General features: G+C 50.6%; 1 protein-coding gene across 1 annotated transcript in view; it reads right to left on the bottom strand.

The window, feature by feature from the left end:
* Window positions 1–405: 405 nt before the first annotated feature.
* Window positions 406–23,108, bottom strand: part of ITIH5 (inter-alpha-trypsin inhibitor heavy chain family member 5) — a 98,756-nt gene continuing 76,053 nt past the window's right edge. The window contains exons 9-15 of the mRNA XM_021715228.1: window positions 20,136–20,304; window positions 14,074–14,383; window positions 9,608–10,164; window positions 8,956–9,009; window positions 6,212–6,328; window positions 2,478–2,855; window positions 406–963 (exon numbers count right to left, since the gene is read on the bottom strand). Of these exons, the coding sequence (XP_021570903.1) occupies window positions 662–963; window positions 2,478–2,855; window positions 6,212–6,328; window positions 8,956–9,009; window positions 9,608–10,164; window positions 14,074–14,383; window positions 20,136–20,304 (1,887 nt within the window). The 3' untranslated portion in view covers window positions 406–661. The remainder of the gene's footprint in view (window positions 964–2,477; window positions 2,856–6,211; window positions 6,329–8,955; window positions 9,010–9,607; window positions 10,165–14,073; window positions 14,384–20,135; window positions 20,305–23,108) is intronic.

The raw sequence follows: 23,108 nt of genomic DNA, 5'->3' as shown, positions 1-23,108 counted from the left end.
CCAAAGACGCGGGATTACAGGCTGAGCCACCGAGCCCGGCCAAAAACTAGTTTTTAAAGGCAAGTTACAATAGCAGAAGAAAACTCTCTCCTAAGCAAAGACTCAGCTGCTTACAGTGATCAAACATATGGGCTGTTTGCATGACCGGTGGCCTGGACTCTATGAGTTTCTTAGAGGCAGAGGTTGGCTGCAATCTAGAAAATACAACGAAACTAAAAGGCGAGATCCCCAGGCATGCGTATAAGGCAAAAAGCAAAGTGCCCAAATTTGGTCATTTTTACAGAGAAAACAAATTCTGCGGTGACTGTCCTTCTTCAGAAAGGGTTACCTTTTGACAGGTCATGGGGCAGACCACCTGGCTGGGACAAGATGTAGACTTCCTTGCTTTTTGACGATGACCTTCTTTCCCCGGGTGTTTCTCTACCGTCAATGGGGAAGGAGCAGAGGCAGGAAGAGAGAGCGGGAAGAAATAACATTTGCACTCAAGCCTCCTGCCCCCACCCTCGGTTTCAGCAGATGCTGGACCCGCACTCTGCTGGGGGAAGGTCACGGAGTCCCGCCAGTCCCAGGAGTCGAGGCTGGCAAAAGCCAGGAAGACCTGCACCGCGGGGGCCCCTAGATCACACTCCCGTCTGCGCTCTTTGCAGTAAGGCTGCTAGTTTCAGAGTCCCCTGGACCTTCCCAGGCCAAGCGTCATCTCCGTGTCAAACGGATGGGATGCCAGGTAGTCCTTATACTCGCCATCGATCAGTTTGGCGGCATTGTTCCTGGCAAACCAGCAGTCTATCTGCTCCTGCCCATTGTAAATCTTCCTCTGCTTCCAGACCACTGGGACTTGGCGGCCTTTTACCTTCAGGATGGTCTCGGCCCCCTCTCCCGCCTGGGGGGACAGAGGGTGGGTAGGGTTCCAGCCAAGGACTGCAGGTTCCTCGATGAGTCTGGCGTCCTGGTTTAGGAACTGACCTGAGAGGACAGAAAAAGAAAGCATGGAGTCTCTGTCAGATGCAGACAATATCTATCAAAGTTAAACTTCCGTGTTCCCGTGGTGAGAGGGTTTTTTGTTGACCACAGTCCTAGGTTGGGGTCTCCTGGGAGGCACGTTTCTCAGCAATAGCAGAAGAACCTGTGTTTTTGTGGGTATGGGGGAGACAGCAGAGGATGTATTCATTCGTGGTGGCCTGCCACTTGCGGCAGCTTCCAGTTGCTAACACTGGAAAGTTGTCTGACCACAGATGACCACAGATGACCACAGTCCTCTTCTGAGTTGGAGGGCAAGACAGAAGCAGAAGAAGGAGAGCCTGGTTCTCCCTCTCCCTCTCTCTCCCACCTCTTTCTTCTCGCCCCCTGTCATAGGTCCCCTTCCAAACTATCTATTGGGTGGGTCTGTGCCGGGGTGGGATGTGGAAAGCAGTCTGTTCAGTTTATCCCTGACACTCATCCTAGGAATTCTGCAGGTCAAGTGAGGGCATGACTCGGGCCCGAGGAGTGCAGATCGGCATCTGGGAAGGGAACTCAGACTTGGCAGCCAGGCGTGGAGAAATGCGCCCTGCTCAAGTGTCAGGAAATCCCGCTTTCTAAACTGGGCCCTGGCCGTGGCTCACTCTGTATTTTTGGGCAAGGGGCCTGCGTGAAATTGCATGCTGAAGAAAGCCAGCCAGAGCGGCCTGCCTCTGCTCCCGGGAATGTGGGCGACACGCAGGGAGGGGTATCGCTCAGGCTGGGTGCTGGCTGTGGTCAGCCCTTAATTCGTGTCTTCTTGCAGAGGGGCAAGAAGCCAGACTTTCCCATGATCACCCTCTGGTCTTTAGTTCTTTTCCCCAGAAGGCTAGTGAGAACTGGCTCCAAAAGTCCATTCCCATTCCAGAAAATCTTCCAGAAATCTAATTTTCATAGTATATAGACAGTCATGCACCCATGATGTTTCATCAATGACTGACAATATGGTCCCCTAAAATCATACACCTGCATTTTTACTGTACCTTTTCTATTCTTAGTTATATAAGTAGCTATGCCTATGTAACGTCTAGCTATGTATGTCTAGCTATGTCTGGCTGCGTACCTAGCTATGGTAAGTATTTATGTGTCTAGCTACACACAAATACCTTTATTACAACTGCCTGCAGCATTCAGTACAGTAACAGGCTGTACAGGTGTGTAGCCTAGGAGCAATAGGCTAGACCACACAGGCTAGGTGTGTGGTAGGCTAGACCACCTAGGTATGTGCAAGAACACTCTATGATGTGCTCACAATGATGAAATCAACTAATAACGCCTTTCTCAGAATGTCTCCCTGTCATTAAGCAACACATGGTGCTTGCTCTCTCTCTCTCTCTCTCTCTCTGTGTATGTGTGTGTGTGTGTACACCACATTTCTATTCAATTTCTCCATCAAGCCGTCAATATCAGCAGTATCGGCTTCACTTTGGGAGACATACTTCCTCCTCTGATCCCCTCGCCAAGAGGAGAGCGCTGCTTACCTAACAGCCCGTGGCAGCTGCCGGAAAGGCCCTTGCTGTTGGCAATGTAGAAGCCCAGGTGATGTCGCTGGAAGGGCGCGGGCTTTTTGTAGAGGTGGATGAGGATGACAAAGGCAATGGAGCCCTGGATGGTGACGGTGACGTTGGCGTTGGCGGACACCGACACCTCCAGCCCCCGACTCCCAACCACCACGCTCTGGTTGCAGGGGAGGACCAGCCTGTCCCCACCGTCCAGGATGACTCTGCTGGGCGTGATCTCGAGATAGGACCGCTCGGGCTTGTTGACCAGGATGGTGATGGTGCGGAAATAAGTGCGCTGTTTCTTGTGACCGTTTGGAGGGGCGGGGGCCCCGATTAGCTCTCCGTTCACCGTCACACCTTGAAGGCCAAGGGCAAAGAGCAAGGTTAGGAAACCCATCCCCACTTTCTCGCTAACAGCGTCTAAGCAGAATTTCCTCCCTCCTCCAGGCTTAGCTCTGTATCTCCAGGACCAAAATCATGATCTTAGTCACACATAGAGACCACTCCCTGGTTCCTAGAAGGGTCACGCACTGGTTATTACAGAGGCCGCTCCGTGATTATTGTTGAGACCACTCACTGGTGACGATAGAGACCTACTGGTGACTACAATCACCTCTCACTCGTTACATAGAGACCACCTGCTGGTTACTATGGAGACCACACCTGCTGGTTATTACAGAGACCACCGACTGGTTACTACAGAGAGCACTCCCTGGTTACTAGAGGGGTCACACCCTGATTACTACAGAGACTACTCAGAGATTATTGTTGAGATCACTCACTTACTATAGTTACCTCTCACTGGTTACACAGAGACCATTTGCTGGTTACTATGGAAACCACCTTCTGGTTACTACAGAGACCACTGACTGGTTACCACAGAGAGCACTCACTGGTTATTATAAAGACCACTCACTGGTTATTATGGAGGCCATGCTCGGTGGTTACTATAAAGACCGCTCACTGGTTATTATAGAGACCACTCAGTGGCTACTGAGTGAGTGAATGGATGAGTGAACGCATAGAGTTATGAGCGGATTTTCCCTCCCCCATGTTGGACCAGCATCTTGGGATAGAGGAGATGTGGGATTAGGTCAAGATGCCACAGAAGAAAACATGGTGTAGCCGGACTCGGTGGCTCAGCCTGTCATCCCGCGTCTTTGGGAGGCTGAGGTGAGTGGATTGCCTGAGCCCGTGGGTTCGAGACCCGCCTGGGCAACTTGGCAAGACCTCATCTCTACAATAAATCAAAAATTAGCTGGGCGTGGTAGTGCGCCTGTAGTTCCAGCTACTTGGGAGGCTGAGACGGAAGGATCGCCGGAGCCCGGCAGGTCAAGGCTGCGGTGGCCGGGAGCGGCCACTGCACTCCAGTCTGGGCGACAGAGTGAGACTCCGACTCAAAAAGAAAAAAAAGAAAAAGAATAAAGGAAAACAGGGTGTAAGTATCTGGACAGCTAAACAGCTGAGTGAGCCTGTCTGTCTGCTTTCTTCCCAGTGTCTGGCTGTCATGCTGAAGTCCTGTGTGGCCCTGATGCATATTTTGCATCGACCAGTGACCACTGACTCTCATTCGGAGGTGCTGAGCAGAAGGTGGCAGAATGCAAAGTTAGAATTTGCTTTTTAGTCCTCAAATTCAAGTTCTTCCACTTGGTGTTTCCTCCTTAGAAGAGGCCTTTTGAAGTGTGAGCCTCGACTTTCTCACCTGCAGAATGGGAAGATATAAAGCTAACCATTTTTGTGAGGATGCCAGGAGGTGGCGAGCATGTAAGCTGTGAATGGCTGCCAAGTGGACCTCTTTTCTATTCTCCTGCATCGTGTTGAGCACAGCTGTGGCTTCTCTGGACTTCTGCAAGGCCTGTGAGCCAGCCTCAGGGTTCCGTGCTGTCTGGTTGCACAGCAAACTGATGGCAATTGCACATGAGCTGGTCAGGGCTGAATCAGGTGGTGCATGTTAAATGTGTTTAGCTCTCAAGCAAAGAGGCAATTTGCAACAATAAACGATCGCTGTATAATTAACTCTTGCTTTCTCTGCTTTGGGAACAATCTTCCCAGTACATCTTGACTCATAGCTTCTTAGACATTCAAGGAGAAGAGAGTCTTCCCTTGGGTGAGGGTCAGGGGAGAGGAGAAATCTCAGCACAGGCAGAGCCTGTGTCCTTCCAGCCTCTAATCTGTAAGCATCTTCAGGCTGAGTTCCCTTCATGGACACCTCATGGAATACAGAAACTCTGGAGACGGCTCCGGGAAGAGGGGACGCCTTCCGGGAGGGATAAGGTTGGGCTTTCATCTCACTCCTGAGTCCTTTGAAATAAGAAATGGTGGGGGCCGGGCGCAGTGGCTCACGTCTGCAGTCCCAGCATTTTGGGAGGCAAAGGCAAGAGGACTACCTGAGCCCAGGGGTTCGAGAACAGCCTGGGCAATTTGGTGAGACCTCATCACTACAATAAATCAAGAAAATTTAGCCAGAAGTGGTGGTGCAGCCTATAGTTTCAGCTACTTGAAAGGCTGAGATGGAAGGATCACTGGAGCCCAGCAGGTTGGGGCTGCGGTGGCCATGAGTGTGCCACTGCACTCTAGCCTGGGCGACAGAGTGAGACTCCAACTCAAAAAAAGAAAAAAGAAACGATGGGGATTTGGCTCCAAGGCCAATAACTCTGCAAGAGAACAAATGAGTGAGCTCAGGATCAAACTTGACATCATTATATCATCCACACTGCTAGCAGGGGACCTCACCTGGCTGGCGACTGCAACCTGAGCTCCCGAGACATTCCTCTTCTCAGCACCAAGAAATGCTGGGACATCCACTCCAAAGTTTGTCCTCACACAGCCGAGCCGTGTCACCTGCACTGAACTCGAAAGGCTTTTGCCGTGCTAATCTCTCCAACCCAGGCCCTCTACAGACTGACTGGGACCAGAGCCCTGTTCCACACACGTGTCCTTGGCACACAGAGGGCTGTGCGGTTAACATCCGGGTTGCCAGGGAATGAGACAGATGGCTTTAGAACTCTGGCCTCTCCAGACATGGATGGACATCTATCCATTGAAAAATGGAGACCCTGGGGAGGCCAGAGTTCTAAACGGATTCTGGAGTACCTGAACGTTTACAAAGCAACTTTATGTCCCCTGTGTCATCTAAATACACTTGGTAAGTCTTGTAAGGTCAGCGGGGTGTCACTATCTTCATTTGACAAGGGAGACAGCCAGGCGGGGGTGTGGTGGTTCACACCTATAAATCCCAGCACTCTGGGAGGCCAAGGCAGAGCGGGCAGGAGGATTGTCTCTGCCCAGGTGTTCAAGACTAGCCTGGGCAACATCTCTACAAAACAGAGACCTCATCTCTACAAAAAATAAAAATTCAGGCGTGGAGGTGCATGGAGTAACTGTAGTCCCAGCTACTCCAGAGGCTGAGACGGAAGGATCACCTGAGCCCAGAAGGTCAAAGCTGTGGTGAGCCATGATCGGCCTGGGCAACAGAGTGAGATCCCAACTCAAAACAAAAACAAAAGCTACAGAAAGGGAGAGGGCAGTAGCTCAGATGTGCGTCTTCTGGATGTCAAGTCCAGGAGCCCAGGTCACTTCCTTTGTCCATCAACAGGGTTCACTGTACATCCTTAATGTGGCCCTGATGTCACTGGACACCCATTTTAAGTTTGGAGGGGGTGCACTACCTCCCTGGTCTTTGCCCAGATGCCACGAGGGAGAGCAAAACTTACCAGAGTGCATGTGGTCCGAGACCAGCCTTAGGACGTCCCCGGGCTGCCCGTCAATGTTAAAGCAGACGGTGAGTTTGCTCAAGGAGAAATCCACCACGAAATGGGGGTCGCCGTCCACTGCAGGAACAGAGGAAACAAAGGAGAGAGAGGAAAGACATGGAGTGGGCGCCTTCTGTGTGCAGGGGCCGCTTTCTCGTTTCTCCTGACAACAATACTGGACGGAAGGTGGCCTTGGTTTCCAGCTGAGGAAGATGGATGGGAAGGGTGTGACTCTCCAGACGACCCAGTGAGTGCATGGCCAACGCGTGACTTCAGGTGTTCTAAATGCAAATACTGAAGGTGCCAAAAATGGTCCACATGTTGTAAGAGACGCTGTCTATGGGTTACTTTTCATTTTTGTTTTGTTTTGTTTTTGAATTGGAGTCTCACTCTGTCACCCAGACTGGAGTGCAGTGGCCACTCCCAGCCACCGCAGCCTCGACCTGCTGGGCTCCGGTGATCCTTCCGCCTCAGCCTTCCGAGTAGCCGGAATTACAGGTGCGCGCTACCATGCCCGGCTAATTTTTTTGATTTATTGTAGAGATGAGGTCTCGCCAAGTTGCCCAGGCAGGTCTCGAACTTGCGGCCTCAGGCAAAACACTCACCTCAGCCTCCCAAGGCACAGGATTACAGGCTGAGCCACCAAGCCCAGCTATGGGTTACTTTTCAAAGTTGAATTGAATCACGGTAGCAATGTGTAGTGTGACGTTCGCTCAGCCACACTTCCACCATGCTCTGTGACTGTCCAGCCTGTCGCTAGCATTCATTTGATTGTCTCCATCTTTTGAGCCATCGTCAGACTTAGAATGTGTGCATGTTTTGGGGTGCCCCCATCCAGTGCTTCTTTCACCATACCTCAACTAATGCAGACAACCAAGCCTAGAGAGAAAGCAGGGCAGGAAAGAGAGACCCTGCCACCCATGCCGAGCTGAGACAAGCCCGCCCCCTTCCCCCTCCCACGCTGGCTCCCGCGTCCATTGCTTTCTCCTTGAACGGCCCAGAGGACGAGATCTGAATGAGGTTCCTTCCTGCCCTGGGACTGGAGTTCTACCGCACTTCTCCCCAGGAAACCGTAGGCGATCTTTGCATGCCCGTGCCAAGAGCCATACTGTTTAAAAAGGGCAGTGATGGCCGGGCTCAGTGTCTCAGCCGGTAATCTCAGCACTTTGGGTGGCCGGGGCGAGTGGATTGCCTGAGCCCCTGGGTTCGCCGCCCACCTGGGCAACTTGGCAAGACCTCGTCTCTACAATAAATCAGAAATTAGCCAGGCGTGGTAGTGCATGCCTGTAGTTACGGCTCCTTGGAAGGCTGAGATGGAAGGATCACCAGAGCCCAGCGGGTCAAGGCTGCGGTGGCCATGAGTGTGCCACTGTCCTCCAGCCTGGGCAACAGAGTGAGACTCCAACTCAAAAAAAAGAAAGTGTATCCATGTTCACTATAGATGCAATTTGTATCACGTATTTTTGACCCATGGTTGGTGGAATTCATGGATAGGAAAGGCAACTGTATTGTGTCTCTGACAGTTCTCTGAGAGGTCTGTGTGTATGTGTGTGTTTTCTTTTTTGTTTTTGTTTCGTTTTGAGTTGGAGTCTCACTTTGTCACCCAGACTGGAGTGCCGTGGCATAATCATGATTCACTGCAGCCATGACTTCCTGCATTCAGGCGATCCTTCGGCCTCAGCCTCCCAAGGAAGTGGACCTACAGGGACGTGCTAATGTACCCAGCTAATTTTTGTGATTATTTATTTATTGGTAGAGACGAGGTCTCACTATATTGCCCAGGCTGGTCTTGAGCCCCTGGACTCAAGCAATCCTCCCACCTCTGCCTCCCACACTGCTGGGGTTACAGGCATGAGTCACTGTGCCCAGCCTCTCTGAGAGTTTCTATGTGCACATACCACACCATTTTACTCAAATAGTCCAATTCCCTTTACAAGGAAAGATAGTGCTTGTTTCCCAAAGAGGGGAGGGGTGGAAAAGTCATCCCTCCAGGTCGTATCCAAGAGGAAACCTTTCCTGCATTCCATAAAGCCTGAAGTGTATTCAAAGGAATGGCATTCTGTCCTCTGGAGACTGTGCGGCCTCGCTGTCCACAGCCAGTCCCTAGGATGTCCCTGGCTGTATACACACAAGCACGTGCAGCACAGCACCTAGAGGTAACAACAGAGACCCACCAAGGATGATGTGTATGTGGTAAGGACAAAGCCTGGCCCCTATGCGACCCTTCCATCAGGATTTTTATTATAAGCCCGGGAAGTTGGCAAAAGGAAATCTCATGACATTTTAAAAAATCTGTTCTTCCTTTCTAAGGCCAAGGACTGAAAAACAAAAACAAAATCTGCCTGTCACACCAAACATTTTTGTTTTTGTGGCCCCGTTTTATAACTGTAACACCAGAGGCTGGGAGCATGCCTGCTTCAGATCTCAAAAACAAATGCCTTTTTAACTCAATCATGACTGAAACGTGCTTTGCTCCCCATGTATGCTATTAGGGCTCTAGCCAGGCCTCCTGGAGAATGTGTTATCACCACAATGTTTACAGAATGGCCTAAGGACGGTCCTGGTTCTTGGAAGCTGCCTCATGCTGCGGCCTTGAACTTGTTAGAGGAGCTGGTATTTTAACTGGCTTCAGGGAATTCCTAGCTGCCCAACTTTTGAAACATTCCTTACTCTCAGTTCACACACACCCACATCCTTTGCTTTACCTGATGTTTTAGAGATTTTAATTCTTGGCTGGTATGGTTTCTCCAGCGCAGGCCCTAAAAAGGAGAAGGAAAAGAATGTGTTATTCATTAAAGAGGGTGAAGCCAGAGGTAAAGGGGGGGGTGGCGAGAGGAGTAAAATACAGTTTTCAGATACATTTCAGACACATTTGTAGCAGCTTAGAGAATGAAAAAGCTCTTGTTGTTGTTGTTAGAGACAGAGTTTCCCTTTCACCAAGGTTGGAGCGCAGTGGTGTGAACGTAGCTCACTGCCGCCTGGGACTCAGGCTTTAAGTATTCCTACTGTCTCACCCTGCCAAGTAGCTGAGATTAAAGGTGTGCACCACCACACCTGACTAACTTGTAAAACAGTTTTTGTTTGTTTTGTTTTGGTAGCGACAGGGTCTCTTCATTGTGTTGCCAAGGCTGGTCTTGAATTCCTGGCTTCAAGCGAGCCTCTCATCTTGGCCTCCCAAAATGCTGGAATTACAGACATGAGCCACTGCACCCAGCCTGAGTTATTGATTATAAACATTATAATACACTAAAATAACACAGATTCCTGCCGAGGTTGCTGTGGCCTGCGGTGGTGTTAGATGAACATCCTAGGCCATCCTGGGTCCTTCCCACATGGCGGGCACTGGAGCTGCCTTACCTGGCTGCGTGCTGGCCCCCTGCAGACTCTGCACCAACGTCTCGGGCCCCATGACAGCTGACATGCCGTGGGCCTCCTCCGGCCTGCCTGCGCCAGGGGCTGGCTGCTTCAGCCTCAGGGAGGTGAACGGGGTGAGAAAGTGGTAGTTCACGGCCAAGGCCTGGGCCCTCTGCCTCAGTCGTTCCTTTTCTTCCCCCTCGTCGGTCTGCAGCCAGGAGCTCCGCAGCTCCTTCACGGTGAGGTAGCCCCACAGACGCTCGATGTGGTTGGGGTCCCCCTCCCTATCGCCCATGGGCACGGGGCCTCCTGGGACGTCCTCCCCTGCCTGGGGCCCCACGGGCACGTCCGTCTTCAGGACGACGAACTTCCTGCTGTTGCTGGCGGTGACTTCCACATGCAACTGATCCAGCTTCCTGTCCACCAGCTTCCCAGCAATGACAATCTCTGAACCGTTGAAGTAGTTGGGGAACAGGGTCTTGGTAGCCTGCTGCACCACGCTGGGGGGGTAGTCAACACGGATGTCCGACAGGAGGGGCGTCCTGATCTCATCGTAGAACCTGGGAGCACAGGGGGAGAGAGTCAGGGCCCCACCGGGCGGTGGGCAGGACGACACTGGGGGAAGCCACAGACCCTCAGAGGGGCACATCTGACTTCAGAGCGATTGGGCCACCCTGGCAAGATTTCTGCTAGGAGGTCACTCAGCCCAACCTCATTCACAACTGGGGAGACAGAATGCACTCTCTCCAGGCCTCCCAGCATTTTTCTTCTCTCTCTCTCTCTCTCTCTCTCTCTCTCTCTCTCTTTGAGTTACAGTCTTACTTTGTCACCCAGGCTGGACTGCAAAGCCATGATCACCACTCACTGCAGTCTCAATCTCCTGGGCTCAGGCGATCCTTCCTTCTCAGTCTCCCAAGGAGCTGGGACTACAGGCTTGCACCACCATGCCTGGCTAATTTTTTGATTTACTGTAGAGATGAGGTCTCACTATGTTTCCCAGGCTGGTCTTGAACCCCTGCGCTCAAGCAATCCTCCAGCCTCAGCCTCTCAAAGTGCTAGAATGACAGGCATGAGCCAGTCCCTGGCTGCAAGCCTTTTTCAACTGTTCTGATGATGAGAAAGAATCTCCCTAGGGTAGATTTAAATCTCCCTCCCTGAAATCCCCACCCATCATCTCAGTTTCACCTCTGGAGCAGTACAAAATGAGCTGAATCTGACTTCAACATGACAGGCATTTAGATGTCTAAGAAAGCAATGCTGCGTGCTCCTTGAGGTCTACTTTCTATTCAGCTTAATCAGACTCCAGTATCATGGACTATTCTTCATGTAATACAACTTTAAGATTCTCCAATGAGTCTTCACAAGTGTCCTTTGTACACACTGAAGTTTCTCAAAATGCCTCTTAAAACATCTTCCTTGGAACCAAATCTATATTCTAGATGTGCCTTAAGCAGCATATTACACTTGAGAAATCTGACCTTGACCTTGACCCTGTGCTTTTATGCAACACAGAACTTGCTCACATTAGCTTTCCTCATAGTCATGCTGCATGGTGGCTTCTTGCTAAGTGAGGAGACTTGTTGACTGACTCCCCTTTCCAATGGCTTAGAGAGCACAGGCTGAGGAAATCGATTTCTACCTCTGTCACTTCCTTGCCATGTGTCTTGGGACGTGTGGCTCAACCTCTCTGAAACTCAGTTTCTTCATCTATAGAACTATCACCATCCCTCGAGTCTGCTCTTTCCTTCTTTCTTGAGAATTGAGTTCTAGCTGGGCACATGCCCATCTGGCCACCAACTACATTCCCCAGCCTCGACTGCAGCCAAACATAGCCACGTGACTATGTCTTCCCCAACGGAGCATGAGTGGACGTGATATATGTGACTTCCATGACACTTAAAATGGCTTGCGATGGCTTTCTTTTATTTCCCCCTTTCGGGGACTGGAAAACAAAAGCAATAGTGGCCTAATTTCAACTTTGCAGAAGGGAAGCAGAGCAATACAATGGAAGGAGCCTGGGACCCTGAATGACTTTGTGGAGCAGAATCTATCCTGGCCTGATGATCACAGAAGACAGAAATAATCAGTTGTCTTATTTCAGCCTTTGCCTTCTGTTTCCTAGATTATGGTAGCCTTCACTCTAGTACACCTACCTTCAGGGACCTTTGTGAGGATCACATGAGGTATGCATGTGGAAACACCTGGCGTAGTATAAGTTCTCAGCAAATGTCAGGTATTGATAATAGTTTGTGTTATATGACAGTGCAGTTGACTTGTTTCAATGGAACTGCCTTTTGCTTCTGTATACCTTATGGATGTGCTCAATTTCAACCCTGAAGTGTTAAGGACATTCTGTTATATAGTGCATTAGATTTCCCTCTTGGAATCTAGTTCTGGATAATTTTTTAAGAGTGGGAGGCAAATCGGCATTTTCATTTGAGTGCTGAGGGAGGGCTGAGTGAGGTGGCTCACATCTGTAATCCTGGCACTTTGGGAGGCAGAGGTGGGAGGATTGCTTGAGGCCAGGAGTTTGATACCAGCTTGGGCGACATAGTGAGACCTTGTTTCTACAAAAAAAAAAATTAGTCAGTCATGGTGGCACATGCCTGTAGTTCCAGCTACTTGGGAGGCTGAGAAGAGAGGCTTGTTTAAGTTCAAGGGTTTGAGGCTGTAGTGACCCATGATTGCACCACTGCACTCCAGCCTGGGCAACAGAGTAAGACTCCAATTCCAAAAAAAAATGCTGAAGGCAATGGTGGTTAATCCCATACCAAGGATCTGCCCTTATTGTACAACATAGAGACCTCTGCTTAGATGAGTCATGAATGAATGTTCTTTGGTTATGGATATTAAGCACCTGGAAATCTACCCAGGCCTCCCTCTTCCTTCTAAGCAGATACCATCCATATATGCCACAATGAAGGTTAAAGCACATCATGCTGAACTGGGTGCTGGCATGTCCCCGACTCGATGGTAAGGTCACACGCTATGTTTGGCAATGTGATGTTCGAGTGAAGCTGCTTCTGTGTTGGAAGATGTAGTTCTGGCTTCTTCTCCGCCTCAGAAGAATAATCTGATTATTCACCAGTTTTAATTGGTTGTTTTGCTTCTTAATAAAAATATGACAATTTAACTAGTCCTTAAAATGGAGACAACACTCCCTTTTCCACCTACTTATAGGGTAGAATAAAAGTAAACTTGCTAGAAAGTGCCTTCAAATGGAGGGTTTTAACTATAACCCTAAGAGCTCATTGAATACCTGGTCATCGGGCCAATAGGTTTTCTCATTGAATTCTGTCAACGGACCGCAATCCCCATTTTATAGATAAGGAAACTGAGGCACAGACAGCCTTAACATCTTGCGACCGAGCGTAGTGGCTCAGCTTGTAATCCTTTGGGACCAAGACAAGAGGATTGCCTGAGCCTGGGGGTCTGAGACCGGCCTGGGCAACTTGTGAGAACTCGTCTCTACAATAAACCATAAAAATTAGCCAGGCGTGGTTGCGTGCACCTGTTGTTCCAGCTACTTGGAAGGCTGAGGCGGAAGGATCGCTGGAGCCCAGCAGGTCAAGGCTGTGGTGGCCACGAGCAGCATGCCACTACACTCCAGCCTGGGTGACAGAGTGAGATTCCAACTTACCAAACAAAACCAGAACTTGAATTCTGATCTGCCTGGCTTTTCTTTTTCTTTTTCTTTTTTTTTTTTTGAGTTGGAGTCTCACTCTGTCATCCAGACTGGAGTGCAGTGGCAGACTCCCGGCCACCACAGCCTCGACCCGCTGGGCTCCGGCAATCCTTCCGCCTCAGCCTTCCAAGTAGCTGGAACTACAGGTGTGCGCTACCACGCCCGGCTAATCTTTGATTTATTGTAGAGACGAGGTCTCACCAAGTTGCCTGGGTGGCTCTCGAACGCGCGGGCTCAGGCAATTCACTCACCTGGGCCTCCCAAAGTGCTGGGATGACAGGCTGAGCCACCGAGCCCGGCCTGCCTGGCTTTTCTTTCTTTTATTTTTTTGAGTTGGGGTCTCACTCTGTCACCCAGACTGGAGTGCAATGGCCACTCCCGGCCACTGCAGCCTTGACCGGCTGGGATCCGGCGATCCTTCCGCCTCAGCCTTCCGGGTAGCCAGAATTACAGGCATGTGCTACCATGCCCGGCTGATTTTTTGATTTATTGTAGAGACACAGTCTCACCAGGTTGCCCGGGCGGGTCTTGAACCCGCGGGCTCAGGCAATCCACTCGCCTGGGCCTCCCAGAGTGTGAGACGACAGGCTGAGCCACCGAGCCCGGCCTGCCTGGCTTTTCAAAACACATGGTAACATCCCCCCGTGCCACAGGCCATGAACATCTCACTCCTAGGAGAGGTTCCGATGCAGCGAGGCACCCTCCCGTCTGGGCTCCCCACAGCAGCTGACCCTCCGCTCCCCCAAGACAGTGCGTCACGGTTGCGAGAAGACAGACCACAGACCCGATGAGCTGCGAGCCCGCGTCCTCCTCCTCCCGGACGCGCCGCGTGAGGCCGCAGTTCTCCAGCGACAGTTTCTCCAGCAGTTTGAAGTCCACGTCGTTCCCGATGCCGATGGTGAAGATGCACACCCGCCCTCGGGCGGCCTCCCGGGTGTTGTTGAGGATCTTGAGGGTGTGGGTCTCCCCGACCGTGGGCTTCCCGTCCGTCAGGAACACGACGAGGGACACGCTGCGGTCTTCGAGGTCGTTGTGGGCCACGTAGTCGCCGAGCAGCCCGATGGCCCTCTGCAGGGCCCCGTTGATGTCTGTGCCTGGGGGACACCAACACAGGACAGCTCGAGCTCTGCGCTCACCTCCCGACCCCGAAAGCCCCTGCCTGGCTGCTGGTCCCTCGCCGCCGCTCCTGCGTTCACAGGACCGCCACGTGGGAGAAGCCGCCTCCTGCTCGTACCAGGTGACTCCAGATCATACAGCCCGTCTAGAAACTTGCCAAGTGTTTGCTAAATGAATATAAAGGACTCAGAGTTGGGCATGGGAATCCCAGCACTTTGAGAGGCCGAGGCGAGAGGATTGCCTGAGCCCAGGGGTTCGATACCAGCTTAGGCAACTCAGTGAGACCGTGTCTCTACAATTTAAAAGGAAAAAAAAAGGCCGGGGGCAGTGGCTTGAGCCTGTAATACCAGCACTTTGGGAGGCTGAGGTGAGAGGACTGCCTGAGCCCACGGGCTTGAGACCAGTCTGGGCAACTTGGCGAGAAAAATTAGCTGGGTGAGGTAGCACACACCTGAAGTTCCAGTTATCTGGAAGGCTGAGGTGGAAGGATTGCCTGAGTCCAGCAGGTTGATGCTGGGGTGGCCATGAGTGTGCCACTGCACTCCAACCTGGGTGACAGAGTGAGACTTTGACTCAAAAAAAAAAAAAAAAAAAAAAAAGCTGGGCATGGTGGTGTGCACCTGTAGACCCAGCTACTTGGGAGGCTGAGGTGGAAGGATTGCCCGAGTCCAGCAGGTTGAGGCTGCGGTAGCCATGAGTGCATCACTGCGCTCCAGCCTGGGTGACAGAGTGAGACTCTGACTGAAAAAAATAATTGACTCAGGATTAGTCCACTGTAAAAAGCCTCTGTAAGGTATTCAATGACACCTTAGTTTTGAACCCTTCACGACTGGAGACAAAAGTGGCTCCATCCTGCTGCTGACCTGCCATATTGGCTTCTGATTAGCCTGAGGACTGTGAAGGCCTCTTGATTCTGACTTTATTCATTGTTTTTAGACTAAGAACATGGGCTCCTGCTTCTAGATTAAAGTAGCCTTGTTGTCATCTCATGAATTGCAGGCTCGTGCGCAGCCAGCCTTCTTGCCTGGCCCGGGGGGTTGCCCCCGGCACGCCTCTACTTTCTCTGGTCTGGGGAGTAACAGTGCGAGATCCACCTGTCTTGCAGCTGCCCAAGGCCACGCTTCTGCCGGAAGTTCCCCCAATCAGTCATCCAAACTGACAAACTGAACCCGCCTGCTGCCTTCTTCGGTTTCTCAGCTCCCTCTGCATTTGGGGGTCGCTTTGTAGATATGGCCCTTCCCCAGAATGACAATCTTAGCATCAATGGCTTCTATCCCTTCCCTGAGAATGGCTTAGAAAGGAGCAGAAGGCACTGGGTACAGGTACAGGAATCTGGAGGGAAAGAGAGTGGCAGAGGAGAGAAAGGAGCATCGAATGGGGAAGGACACCTCAGGTGCCTTGATGTGGCCCAGGACACGATGGCAGTGATGGAATAACTCATCGGTCACCTTCACTGTCTCCCTGTCCTGCTTCCTGCCCTTGGGGGTTCCCTCTGCTCTTAGGGCCCTGCTAAGGGACATTACGTTTGGCACCTCCTGGCCCTGTCTCTTTTCCTTCAGAGGCTCTGGTCATCAGCAGCTCTGATTCAAGTTGTGGTGGTGTCTGTGGCAGCAGCTGAACAAGTATTTGCCTGGGGGAGGGAGGGAGGGAGGGATGGATGGATGGATGGATGGAGGGAGGGAGGGAGGGAGAGACAGGTGGTTGGTGGAAACCACCAGCCAGAACGGAGCATCTGGGTTAGCTAAGAATCCCATTCAACTACGCAGCCACCTTCTCACATCACCAAGCAAAAGAGAATCTTTATTTAGTGTGAACACCTATTGCCTTTGTCATTTTTTTAAAAAATAGCTTGAGATAAAATTTACAAAAAAAAAATTCACCCATTCTAAGTGTCCAATTCATGATCTTTAGTTAATTTACAGAAGTCTCTAACCATCACCACCATCCACCCTTCTGCCTGGAGTGACTTTTATCTACCTGCAAAACGTGCCACATTTGAGAGCATCAGGGTGTCTCTACCATGGCTTTACATCCTTCAGAATTTCTAGTGATAAGCCCATGCCCATGACAAATATGGGTACAATTCTTGCTAAGATGTACACGGAGTCCAAGTCAAAGAGAGGAAAAGTTATGGCTGAAATGGTCTCTAGCATTTCTTGGGATTGCTAATTTGACTTTCTAATGCCTATCTAATTTCGTGTTGCCTCTGGACGTGTGGGCATGGATGAGCTGGTGTTTGTTTTCTCTTCAAACAGCACTTAGCAGTGGTGCCAAGTCTCTCTCCACTTTACAGCCAAGAGAGCCAAGGTAAAGGATGGATTAGCGTCAACGGCAGCACACAGCCACGGGAAGCACCACAGGGCTTGGCCTCATGCCCCATACTAAGCCGGGCACCTCCCCCCCACTCAAAAGCAGCAAGGAGCTGTCATCGAAAGGCTCAAGTGTGTCAGCTGGAGGGATGACTCAAGTGGGTTAGAATAATAGCCACACCCGATGCTAGCAGGGGCCTTCTTGTGTACCAGGACTGCTCTGGGCACATTTTTTTTTTTTTTGAGTTGGAGTCTCACTCTATCACCCAGGCTGGAGTGCAGTGGCACGCTCATGGCCACCCCATCGTCGACCCGCTGGGCTCCAGCGATCCTTCTGCCTCAGCCTTCCAAGTAGCTGGAACTACAGGTGCGTGCTACCACGCCCGGCTAACTTTTATTTATTTATTGTAGAGACGAGGTCTCACCAAGTTGCCCAGGCTGGTCTCAAACCCTCAGGCTCAAGTAATCCACTTGTCTCGGCCTCCCAAAGTGCTGGGATGACAGGCTGAGCCACCGAGCCCGGCCTGCTCTGGGCACTTTTAATGTTTCAACTCATTTCATCCTAATGGCAACTCTGTTGGTATGTCATTTTACAGATAAGGAAACTGAGGCACAGAGAGGCGAAATAGCTAGCCGAAGGTGGAGTTGGATTCAAGTCCAGGCACATGGCTTCAGAATCCGCGCTCCCAGTCCTAAAGCTCCTCTTCTGAGAGAGGAGTAGGTGAATTTGCTGTTCCCTGCAGAGACTGGGACAACGAGGTGTTGAGAAAAAGTAAGAGAGGCCAAGAGTGACTCAAGGGTTTGGATTCCAAAAGAATGTAACACAGGTCAGCTGTGTTCCAAGGCTGTTCTTTACCCCCCAACACACACACACACACACACACACACACACACACACACAGACATACACATCATTCCAATAGTAAGCAGCACCATTAGAATCACTCCATGCTGCACTATTCACTGAGCACGCACTATGAGGGGAACCCCAAAAAACCCGGAACTTATTTCTAAAAAGTTGTGTATTTATTCTTACGTGTTTTAACTTCAGTCGCTTTCAAAAGTACTCTCCGTTTGATGCCGTACACCTATTGAGATACTTTTTTCCACTGCTCAAAACGGTTTTTGAACTCGCCCATTCTGATGCCCTTTAGTGCTTCTGCTGTTTTTTGTTTCGCCTCTTCCACATGGGCAAAAGGTCTCCCTCTGAGGACTTTTTTTACCCGAAGAAACAGAAAAAAAGTCACCTGGGATGAGACTGGGTGAATAGAGAGGGTGGGGCAAGGGAGTCATGCTGTTTTTGGCCCAAAACTGCTGAACACTCAGCACGGTGTGGGCAGGTGCGTTTATAAATTGCCCATCACAGAATGGGCAAACGCACTAAAAGAATCTCCAAAAAAGTCTCACTGAAGCTGAACACAGCCTCCCACAGCCATGCTAGCTGGGACCCTGATGTCGATGGATTCCTAGAACACTCACCTCATGGGGGGCCCACTCTCCAAAAGCTAATTCTGCTTTTGGCCATCGCCCCCGGCCATATGTCAGGAACCATGCTAGCGGCTAGGAGCTGGCTGCACCGAGACAAAGAAGAGTCTCTTCCTCCAGGACTGTCCAGTCCTGCCATCCTCCTGCTGTGGATCATCACTATGATATTAAATCCAATCTTCTAGGTCACCAGCGGCCACTAAAACAGCTCCTAGATCATGCTGTTTTGGATACTGGTAGGAAATCCCACGGTAAATGAGACAGCACCGGCCAAGCAAGACCAAGTCCCAAGTTAAGTTGATTTGAGAAATCGGGGCTTTGTCTTGCATGTGAAATCATGAATATAGAAAAGATAGAAGAAAACCCCGATGGGAGAAGAAGGGAGCGAGTGTCTTGCCTGTTCCCAGACAGCCAAAGTGGAATTCACCGAGACCACAACCCCAGGAAGCAGCATCTCTGTAAAGAGCCTTTAAGGAAGGGGCTAGGGGAAGAGTCATTTCCACTCCCACACTGAGCTCCTTGCAGGCGTCCACTGTGCTGGTGACACAGGTGACAGCAAGAGCCACCTAGGTTGAAGAAATGCACCTGGCACAGGTGGGCAGCCGTGTCCTGGTCCTCGAGTCTCCCCAGCATTCCTTAGGACCTCTTCTCTCTCTCTGAGCAAGCGGCAGCCTCACCTGGGCACCATACTTGAGACAGGCGGGCCATGAGTCACAGCCCTTCCATTTTACAGCCCCTCCCAGGACACGGGATGCAGGTTTCACTCACTCTGTCCCTTTCACTCACTCTGTTCCAGCCCCGCCAAAGGATCTCTGCTTGCCTTGCTGAGCAATTTGCCCGCCACAGTCCAAGGTGCAAACAAAACACTGGATCCTCCGTTGGCTTTAATTCTCCATCCCAAAACAATTTACAAAAACAGCTTTGATTGGGCATGGTGGCCCATGCCTGTAACCCCAGCAGTTTGGGAAGCTGGGGCGGAAGGATTGCTTGAGCCCCGGTGTTTGAGACCAGCCCGGGCAACATAGCAAGACCCCATCTCTACAAAAAAACAAAAGTAAAAACAAAAATTAGCTGAGTATGATGGTGTGTGCCTGTAGTCCCAGCTATTTGGGAGGCTTGCCTGAGCCCAGGGTTTCGAGACCACCCTGGGCGACATAGGAAGACCTTGCCTCTACAGAAAATAATTAGCTGGGCATGGTGGCCCACACTGTAGTCCCAGCTACTCAGGAGGCTGGGGCAAGAGGACTGCCTGAGCCCAGGAGGTCAAAACTGCAGTGGTCGTGATCGTGCCACTGCACTCCAGCCAGGGCGATAGAGTGAGACTCCAATTCAGAAAAAAAAAAAAAAGGCCAGACTTGGTGGTTCAGTCTGTAATCCCAGCACTTTGGGAGGACGAGGTGAGCGAATTGCCTGAGTCTGAGGTTCGAGACCAGCCTGGGCAACTTGGCGAGAACTCATCTCTACAATAAATCAAAAATTAGCCAAGCAAGGTAGCGTGCGCCTGTGGTTCCAGCTACTTGGAAGTCTGAGGCAGAAGGATCACCAGAGCCCAGCAGGTTGACACTGGGGTGGCCATGATCGCACCACTGCACTCCAGCCAGGGCGACGGAGTGAGATTCCAACTCCAAAAAAAAAAAAAAAAAAGCTCTGCTTTTGGAACAACATAACTTTTTTTTGTAACAAGATCCATGGGATAAACCAGGAAAGCCCTCAAATGCCTCTCAGAGTGTTTTCCCCATGACTCGACCACCTTCATTTGGAAACTGGAAGGGGAGAATTTACCGATGTGGCAATCAGAGAAGCTCACACTCTGGGGAAGCTCTTACCTACCGCCTCCCTTCCTGTAAACAGCTCTGACCCTCAAATCCTGGCCTCTTGGCAAAAACTAGCTTATTATCCCACCACCCCTAGTGTAAACAGGAGGAGCCGCGTTTACCTCCGGTGGGTGACATATGGTGGATGTAGATTTTGCCGTCCCTGACGCTGTCCGGGGTGACGGGTATCAAGTGGTCCTTCCACACCTTGATCTGGTTGGAAAACCCAATGATGCTGAAGCGGTCCTGGGGCCGGAGGTCATGGAGGATCGTGAAGAGGGCGTCCTTGGTCTAGGCAAACACAAAGCCGGAGCCGTCACAGCCCGTCACGGCCGTCCACTCGCCCCTAGCCCGTAAACGGCCTGCCAAGGGCACTCCCAGGGTTCAAGTTGAGTGCCCGCTCTGTGAAGAGCACTTGGCTGAATGTCAGCGAATGTGTCCTTGAGCTGAATACACAGACTAAAGACATTACAGCTGGATACGAGATGCCAGGCCGTGTTTAATACATGAACTGTCACACACTGCTACCGGCCAGGGTGCACCAGGCCTCCATATCTTCATCACTGCTGTTCTCTTGGTCTAGAATATTCTGCCTCGATCTTCCACCTGACAAGACCTAGTCATTCTCGTTTTTCTGGAGTCGGGGCCTCACTCTGTCCCCAGGCTGGAGTGCCGTGGCACAATCACGGCTCACCACAGCCTTCTCCTCCTGGGCTTATGTGACCCTCCCACCTCAGTCTCCCAAATAGCTGGGACTACAGGTGCATGCCACCACACCCAGCTGATTTTTGTTTTTGTTTTTTGTTTTTTTTTTGTTTTAGAAAGAAGGCCTTGCTATGTTGCCCAGGCTGGTCTTGAACTCTTGGACTCGGGCAATCCTCTCACCTTGCCTCCCAGGGTGTGGGATTACAGGTAGGAGCCACCGTGCCCGGTCCCTAGTCACTCGTAAGACTAGGGACCGGGCATGGAGAATGCGCTAAATTCTCTGTTGCAACTTCTTCTAACTTCTCGAAAGAGAGCTGATCATTCCCTCCCCTGGGCTGGCGACGTCCTCAACACATTCCTATTATATGGTGCAGGTGGCGCCATCATGATGGCCGCTTCATGTCTCTTTCCCTTACTAGACCGTTTGTAGATTTGTCCCCTTTGTAGGTGTGACCCTTTCATCTTCATGTTACCCGGTGACACACGGGGGGTGCTAGACAAAGGGGTAGCAAGTGAATGAATGGATGAACATTTAATAACTTACAAAATTAAAGTTCAAATAACAAACACTACAGAATTTTAAAAGATTAACAAAATCCCGGTGGACTGGAATGATGTGAGACTCTATAGAGAAAGAGGAATTTGAGATGAGGCTTAGAGGAAACTGGACAGCTTGGAAGAGTAGGAAAAGCCTTCTGAGAAGAAGGAAGGAAGGAAAGAGGGAAGGAAGGAAGGAAGGAGAAGGAAGTCGGGTTGAGCAAAGCCAGGAGGGAACCCAGGTGAACTCAGGAGTACAGGGGTACAGAGATAACAGGTGTTACCGCCTAAGTCAGACGTGCCTTGTGGAAAGAAGAAAGGAGTCACGTGACACAGAAAGCAAATTCTCTAAGAGCCTGGACAAGAGTTTCCAGAACAATCTACAGATATTGTGAGCAAACATCTTCCCTACACAGCATTGTTGTTAGACATTTAAAGTGACTCAGTGTAGGAAGTCAGGGACTTTCATTGCATAATTGCTATGACAATGACACCTGGCACCCTTTTTTTTTTTTTTTTTGAGTTGGAGTCTCACTCTGTCATCCAGGCTGGAGAAGAAGTGGTGCAATCAGAGCTCACTGCAAGCAGCCTCCAAGTCGTGGCCTCAAGTGATCCTCCCACCCAGGCCTTCCAAAGTGCTGGGATTACAGATGTGAGCCGCTATATCTAGCCTTATTTGGTAATTTTAATACAAAAATAATACTATTCATTTTTTAAAAGATCAGAAGGACAACATAAAAGTCATCATTCTGCCCACCTGGAGACAACGCTATTAAAATGCAGAGCACACCACGTGCCTCTTCAGAAACTTTCCTGTCTGTGTGTGTGTGTGTGTGTGCGCGCGCGCGCATGTGTGTGTGTGTGTGATTTTAAAGAAAATGAACCATATTATATGGATATCACACTGTAAAGTCTTTGCTTACCCATGTGGATCACATGATCATACATAGCACTCACATCAGTAGACAAGTATTCACCACATTTTCATTTCATTTCATTTCATTTTATAGCTGGAGTCTCACTCTTGTCGCCTAGGCTGGAGTGCAGTTGCACGCTGATGGCCACCACAGCCTCGACCTGCTGGGCTCAGGCGATCCTTCCACCTCAGCCTTCCAAGTAGCTGGAACTACAGATGCACGCCACCATACCCAGCTAGTTTGTGTGACTTATTGTAGAGATGAGGTCTCACCAAGTTGCCCAAGCTGGTCTTGAACCTACAGGCTCAGGCATTCCTCTTGCCTTGGCCTCCCAAAGTGCTGGGATGACAGGCTGAACCACCGCATCTGGCCCACCACATCATTTTAAAGTCAGCACAACATCCTACCTGTCCTTTATGCCACATCTTAAAATTTCTTTTTTTTGTCAGACTCTCACTCTGTCCCCCAGGCTGGAGTGCAGTGGCACGCTCGTGGCTGCCACAACCTCCACTCTTGACTCAAGTGATCCTTCCACCTCAGCCTTCCAAGGAGCTGGGACTACAGGCACGCTCCACCACACCTGGCTAATTTTTGTATTGGTTGTAGGGATGAGCTCTCGCAAAGTTCCCAGGCTGGTCTTGAACTCCCGGGCTCAAGTAATCCTCATGCCTCAGTCTCCCAAAGTGCTGGAATTACAGGTGTGAACCACCAAGCTGGCCAACATTTCGAACATTTAAGCAACTCTGCTCTGATGCTCATTACTCAGCCATCTTTGCACCCAGAACTCTTTCCTTGGGACAAAGTCCATCTGTGAAATTGGAGTAACAACAGCTTTGCGCTTTGGGAAGGACTTAGTGTGTTCCCACCTTGCTGCTATTGTTTTTCTTTTTCTTTTTCTTTTTTTTTTTTGAGTTGGAGTCTCACTCTGTCGCCCAG

This window comes from Carlito syrichta, unplaced genomic scaffold, assembly GCF_000164805.1.
Source record: "Carlito syrichta isolate Samal-C Ts95f unplaced genomic scaffold, Tarsius_syrichta-2.0.1 Scaffold306869, whole genome shotgun sequence".
In the NCBI taxonomy this organism is placed as follows: Eukaryota; Metazoa; Chordata; class Mammalia; order Primates; family Tarsiidae; genus Carlito; species Carlito syrichta.
The sequence above is the reverse complement of the archived record's forward strand: the minus strand, read 5'-3'. Positions and strand labels throughout refer to the sequence as shown.